This window comes from Lutjanus erythropterus, chromosome 13 (assembly GCF_056507025.1).
Source record: "Lutjanus erythropterus isolate fLutEry1 chromosome 13, fLutEry1.hap2, whole genome shotgun sequence".
Lineage (NCBI taxonomy): Eukaryota > Metazoa > Chordata > Actinopteri > Lutjaniformes > Lutjanidae > Lutjanus > Lutjanus erythropterus.
The window spans coordinates 39,805,208-39,812,354 of record NC_139329.1 but is presented as its reverse complement, the minus strand read 5'-3'; the positions used below and the strand labels follow the sequence as shown (position 1 = coordinate 39,812,354).

Genomic DNA, 7,147 nt, shown 5'->3' with positions numbered 1-7,147 from the left:
AAAAATAAAAACCAGAAACTGAAAAGTTGGTTCCCAGCTGGAACCAAAACAGCAAGTTTTCCTTGGGAACCAAAGTTGGCGTGTCATATTCTGCAGATCATTGTGCAGCATCCAGTGAAGACTGGGTCACTCAATGACACCAAGGTTCTACAACAGGGTTCTGCAAACTTTAGGATAAAAAGAGCCATTTTTGCCCTCATCTTCAGTGGAGATAATTTACTTTTCTTCTTTAGATTTAAACTTAAATCTTTCAAAAGTAGTTCAAAACTTGGTCTCAGCGAGCTGTGAACCTGATTTGTCATCGATTTGGTGCCTGAAATCTTTTTCTCAAAGATTTAAATTTATCCACAGAACTAAATCATCTCAACAAACGATCAGTAGTTGGTAAAACCCAAACGTTCTACAACATAACTGCCTCAAGATCCAGAGCTAATTTGGTAGAAAAGGGTCCTGTTTGACCCGTCTGTCCACCCCGACCTCCTCCCGACTTGGACTTCGCTCAAAGTCATGCTGACTGTCGTGAAAAATATTGACAATTTGTGTCCACGTACACCAGCTGAAGTCAGAGAAAACAATTCCAAAAGTAAACTTTTCTTTATGCTTCAAAGACTAATTTAGAGAAAAGACTGTCCCGACAAACCCGACGAGATCAGAGCCGATAAAGAGTCCGATATTAGACAAAGTGACTCACTGACTCCAGACTCACTGTGGACCAGTAAAGACTGCAGCTCTACCTGTGACATCATCAATACTGAACATTAAAAACTCTTCATATTTTCCCTCTGACATAATGACCAAAGCTAAAGCTGCTGCACTGTGGGACAAATGTAAACCAGGGGACATCGTCCTCGACGCCCAAGACTTCACTGTTTATTAAAAACAAAACAAAACAAAACAAAAAACAGGGATCTCTCTGTGGGAGAACATTCATAGTTCCTGTGCTCATGTCCTCAGATACATTTCAAAATAAAAGCATCTACAGAATCAGGATGATGGTACATAGTCAGGGAATATTTGGTTTAGATTTTTAACCACTTAAAAAAAACAGACACTACATGGCCAAAAGTATGTGGACACCCACACCGTACACACGGATGTGTCATTGAACAGTGACACCGCAGACATCAAAGTTTTTGGCTTTGTGACATTTTTCAGGTTATCCAAAGAGAAGCAAAAGAAAGGGAGAATTTGGTTAAACCATAAAGGAAATTTGTGCGTTTTAATGTTGACATTACATTAATCTTGCAGTTTATTCTCTTACCATTCCCTTTTTCTTGTGAAACATTAGATAGTTTTACCATTTCTGGCCTCTAAAAATAGTCAAATTAAAAAGTTTGAGTGGAAAAAAGTCACTTTTTTATTGCCCAGTCTTAAATCACAGACATATTAAACCTGTGACGAGGAGTCACACAGATATTGCATCGTTTTACCCCTACAATCAGAAACACATTTTTCCTCTTACCTCTAGTGCTGCATTTACAGAAATCTCTTTCTACGAGAAAGAAAGTAGTGCCTACATGCAACTACTCACAGCAAGGTCTGTGGATTATCTTGAGCAACCAGGTTATGATTTCTGGAAAAGTATTTTTAGATGCTTTGATCACCACAAGTTGAATAATATCTAGATCCATATGTCACCTCTCTGGCTGTTATCTCCAAAACTCTACATGGATAAACAGAACTACAGGTGAGAGGGAAAATGTGCATTTGTGATGTTGGGGTCAAATGTCCCTTTAAAGGAACACAAACCAAAACAGGCAAAATATCACTGGATAGTGTCCAACAGAACTAGGAGGCTAAAAAGAAATCATCCTCAGGTAAAACGTATGTGGACGGCGGGTGTCTGCATACTTTGGGGCTTATAGTGTAGTTTCAGTGATAAAAATATTTTCACAAATAATTATTACAAGCAAAACCTTTAAAATAAACTTATTTTCAAATATAATGAACTAAAAACCTGATCGTTAGTATAAAGTCTGTCCAGCAGTCAGATCGTGTGTCCTCATTCTGTCTCTGTCTCTCACCGGTCCATCGTTACAGTAAAACTAAACCCAGTGAAAACTACGGTTCATAATTAAAAATAATCTGAGTGTGTGACGGCTGATCTGTGGGCTGGATGCATCAAGCAGGTGAGCTCAGTCGTCTGCAGACACTCACTCATTCACACTCACTCACTCACACATGACGACCCCACGGCGTGGAGATAAGGCAAAACAAGTAGCAGCGCCGTGATGTCACTACTGTCCTCTCCGCTGTCATGGCACAAACCTGCTGCAGTCGGCTCGCGGTTTCCTCTGACGTGTCACAGCTGCAGCGACAATCAGCCCCAGAGACACAGAGAGACAGACAGACAGACAGACGGATGGACGGACAGACAGACAGACAGACAGACGGATGGACAGACGGACTGCGGCTGCTGGTACTTTGCAATTAATACTTTAAAATAGAAAAAAAGCAACACACTTTTTTTTTTTTATAAAAATGCTCAAAAACTTTTAGTTCTGAACCGTCGTCCTCAGCACCGTTTGGATTTGTTAGAAAATTATAAGAAATTCTTTAAAAAGAACAAAGAGTCGTCCCTCGCTTCAGGTCCGTTTCAGTGGAACTCCACAAACTCCTCCAGAGTTTTGGGGATCTGGTTGCGGTAGGTGATCTGGTGCTGACGGACGGCGCGCGCTGCCAGGCACTTGAGGCTCATCTTCATCTGCGTCTTCAGCAGAATCTCCGACACGCCGGTGGTGCTCTTGTCGAGTGGCGTCTTCTTCTGCTTGTTGGTCATGTCCGTGTGTGCGCCGGCCTCCACCAGGTTGATGATGATGGCATGCAGCGTCAGGAAGTCGCTGATGGGTCGGTTGTACTGGACGATGACGTGCAGCGGCGTGTTGCCTTCGTGGTCGACGGCGTTGACCTGCGCACCGCAGTCCAGCAGCAGCTTGGTGACCTGCGCGTTGGGGAAGCTGCAGACGTCGTTGGTGTGGAAGTCGTCGACCGGCGTGCTGGAGCTGATGGCCAAGTGGAGCAGAGAGGAGCCCTCGCGTGACCGCGGGTCCAACTGGATCAGGTTGTAGATGTGCTTGTTGATGCGTGCGCGTTCCTCGTCGCTGCAGGTGGTCTTGGTTGAGATGCAGGCGAGGTACAGGAAAGTAAAAACATTTGACTCGTAATTGTCCATGGCCTGAGGCAGCTCGGATTCAGCTGCCGAGTCCACTCGAGCCATGCTTCGCTGGATCTCCACCACGCTGCAGCTCAGCACCTGCTCCACAGCCGAGGCCAGCACCTGCTCCTTCAGGTGAACCATCTGGGAGAACACCTGGGCGAAGCGCAGCAGGTCCTTGTGCGTGTTGCGGTTTCCTTTCTGCCGCAGACGAAGCGCGTGAAGCCACAGTTTGATGCACTGTTCAAACTCCATGTTATCGGCGTAGACGGCGCCGCGGTAGATGATGGGGTGCGACACATCGATATTGTCCGAGCCCAGGATGCGCTCCCGGATCATCAGCCCCTCCATGTGCAGCGCGTCTCGGTCCACACGGATCGCCTCCAGGTCTTGGGGCGTCCGGCACTCACAACGCCCCCCATAGGCCTCGATGGGTGGCAGCAGTTCCTTGGTGATGATGTCCTCTGGGTCGCGGTAGCGCTCCATCATGGCCATGTGCAGGTACTGGTACGTCCTCTGGATGTCATAGTTCTCTCTGTCATTGGCGAACGAAGCGCCCAGCAGCTCCAGCGCCTCAATGCGGCTGTGCGGGTCACAGTCGGCGTGTGCCAGCAGCAGCTCCACCACATCTGCTTTGCAGCTCTCTGCTGCGACCTTTAGCGGCGTCATGCCGTGCCCGTTCACCACCATGGCTGCTTGACAGCGCACCAGCTCTTTCACGATCTCCAGGTGACCCGCCTCAGCTGCAAAGTGCAGGGCGGTGGCCCCGCAGTGGGCCTTAGCGTTGGGGTCTGCCCCCTTTTCCAGCAGGAACTTGACCACATCTGTGTGGCCTTTATAGGCGGCGATCATCAGGCAGGTGTTGTTGTACTTGTTGGTGATGCTAATGTCGGCGTTGTGCTCCACCAGATAGTGGACGATGTCCAGACGCCCGTCGAAGCAGGCGGCCCGCAGGGGGGTGGAGTTGGTGATGGTGGTGTGGTTAACGTTAGCATGGTGACTCACCAGCAGGCGCACCACCTCAAAGTGACCCGCTCCGGCTGCACACCACAACGCTGTGGCCCCGTCGATGACGTAGCTGCAGGACAGACAGGAGACAGACAGGAGACAGACAGGAGACAGACAGAGCAGCAGGTCAGGACATGCTCAGTGTGATCAGCTTCATTGTAAATATTTAGGGTTTTTTTTCAGAGTGTTTTGACCTCATTCTGTTCTTGAGTAGTTTGCAAATAAATAAAATAAGCTAAAGATGGATAAATAAATATAATGCAGGGACACTCAACTTGCTTTGCTCGGGGGTCACTTTTGCAAAAGAGGAGGCCAAGGCCCAATTAATAAATGAACATTAATAATTCAGGCTGCATGATTTGGTAAAAAAAAGTCCTATTGTGATTATTCTGACTGAAATTGTGATATGATTAGTAGGAATGATAATTTTTGCATTACATTCTATTGAAAAAAACCTTGTGATGATGTGACATTTGTTGTTTGTACCAAACAAACATGTTTTTCCTTCATCCACATTATAATCCTGTTTATTAATTTTTTTCCTTTTTCAAAAAAAACCCTGTGATTTGGTTCTGGTTTTGAGATTTGAATTCTGCACTTTGGCCATATTGTGATTTCGATGTGATTGTGATTAATTGTGCAGAAGAGAAGTGTGAGAGAGGAGCGAGTTGATCAGGTAGAAATATACAGATGTTGAGCTTGTAAATATGTGGAGCAGATGGGGGTTACGTTCTGTCTTCTGCTCTGTCTTTGAATTATGTTTTATTTTGAAAATTGTACAGCCCTAATAATAATGTTATTTATCAGACAAAATGAACATGAACAGGCCCATTACTCATCTCATCTTCCTTTGACATTTATTTTCAACTTAACTAACTTACTAACTAATTTAACTGGTGAAAGAATTGAGAAATAAATCTGATTTTCCTGCATTAATAACTGCAACTGCGTGTGAGTTGTAAACACTTCGGTAACATTTGAAAGAGTTGATACAACATTAAATGTTTAGACATGAAAAATCTCAATAAGATTACTTAAACTTTGAAAAACTTTAGGTTAAATTTGCATCATTACTACACCAGGAGGATATTTCAGGTGAAAACTGGGTCAAAACATCTGCTGTGACATCACAGAGTGGGCCACGCCCACTCACCTGGACAAACCAGCTGACAGTTTCAGTTCAACAGCAGCTTTCGGTGATGAGTCTCATGTCTTTGTTTCCAATACTGAAGACATGAGTATCGATACTAAAAATCACTTTGTGTGAAAACTGACTCTGAGAGCTCTCAATGTTTTCTTACCTCTTTTTTGTATTTGGAAAAAGAAACCAAATATTCTGAATCAAACACAAGCAGAACAGAAACTTTGCCTCAATAAGATTCAGTCTAAAACTGGTTAAATTGTGTCATATCACAATATAACAATGTCCAAACTCTAAGACAATATCTAAGGTTGTAAATATACATAAATATTATGTGGATTCTTTAGAAAACAATATGATATTTGCTGATGTCACAAAGTCTGTCATGATACAGACTTGATTCAATTCAGGGACCTGGATTGATATCAGACGATATCTTCATCCATTTTACACATTCAGTTACATTTACATCACATACATCCACAGGAGCAACGGCGTATATTAAAAGACCGATTTGGGGATTTTATGAATCGATATCAGACCATGCAAAGGAAAATCAATTTTAATCAATTAACTGATTTTTAAACCCAGCCCTAGCCTTTACCCACTTAGTCATTATATCCACATGACAGATGATTATTGATCAAAAATCTCATTTTGTTCATATTTTGTGAAAGTACCAGTAGTCATTCCTACAGTATTGTGGCAATATTTGTTCAAAAATATTGTGATATTTGATTTTGTCCATGTCGCCCATTGATAATAAAACACATATTCTATCACCTGAGCTGGTTCACTCTGTGTAGTACACAACATGTCAGTCAGAAACTACATGATCAGTAATTATTGATCAACCGATTGAAACATCATTATTGTGACAGGCTTTTCAGCTACAGGTCTAATTTGATCACACATTGATCACTGAATCACTGAATCAATATGTCCATCCAGATCTAAATTCTCTAACATACACCGGTACTGAAGCTGGACAGGCCAAAATCAGCTGATAACTTAGCAGTAAATATTTTCTGCTCTTCATAATCCACTATGAAGATAATCGTCCTGCCTTTAATTAAGACTCTGCAGACGTGAAGTGAACATGGCGTGTCTTACCCGTCAAAGCGGACCGTGCCGGTCTGTTCCGTGTCCACTCTGTAGTGGTCCAGCAGCAGCCGGACCACCTTGTCGTGTCCGTTCCGGGCCGCGATGATCAGGGGGGTGGACCTCTGGCCGGCCAGCTGGGTCACGTAGCTCAGCAGGTACTGGGTCTCCGCCTCGGAGTGGTTGAGCAGCAGAGCGGCCAGGGTCAGGACTCGACCCTCGCTGGCCGCCTTGTACACGTAACCGGCCAGAGACTCCATCTGAGCCCGACAGGTAGCCAGGACCTCCGCTTCCCTCGCAGCTGGCGCCCGCAGTGTCCACTCCTCCAACGGCAGCCGCCTCCCATTAAACTGTCGGCAGCGGCGCCAGAGCACACATGAAACCTGGAGCTGCTCCGTTCTGAAACAAGAGAAACGGTACTGATCCCTCCTGCTGGAGCTTCACCGATGAACTGTCCGATACTGAGCGTCCGTCTGTCGGCTTCTGTCTGCGGACGCTGAGCTTCTGCCTCCCGGTTAGCTGCTGAGCTAACACTGCTAACGTTAGCGAGCTGCTCTACAAACAAACGGACACTTTTTAAACTCTGACTTTGACTGAATTAAAGCGTTTCGTTCTCATTCGGTGTTAATTCTCGTCTCCTATCGGAGGTTTTGTCCAAAAAACATCAAAAAACGCCAAAGACTTCAAAAACAAACAGCAGCTCTGCTTTTCACCTTTCCTACCCAGCCGAGCCGGAAGTTGCG

General features: G+C 44.9%; 1 protein-coding gene across 1 annotated transcript; it reads right to left on the bottom strand.

Annotated features, from left to right (window-relative positions):
• Window positions 1–848: 848 nt before the first annotated feature.
• Window positions 849–6,830, bottom strand: fem1b (fem-1 homolog b). Its single transcript, XM_084734988.1, has 2 exons — window positions 6,417–6,830; window positions 849–4,232 (listed from the first exon to the last, which is right to left on the bottom strand). The coding sequence occupies exons 1-2, from the start codon at window positions 6,662–6,664 to the stop codon at window positions 2,597–2,599; spliced, it is 1,884 nt and encodes a 627-aa protein (XP_084591114.1). The 5' UTR covers window positions 6,665–6,830; the 3' UTR covers window positions 849–2,596.
• Between the last annotated feature and the right edge of the window lie 317 nt (window positions 6,831–7,147).

Excerpts from the sequence above, each read along its gene's own strand:
- fem1b (XM_084734988.1), bottom strand. The coding sequence starts at position 6,664 with ATGGAGTCTCTGGCCGGTTACGTGTACAAGGCGGCCAGCGAGGGTCGA. Across the intron at positions 4,233-6,416 it reads GGCACGGTCCGCTTTGACGG|CTACGTCATCGACGGGGCCA; the intron begins GTAAGACACGCC and ends TCTGTCCTGCAG.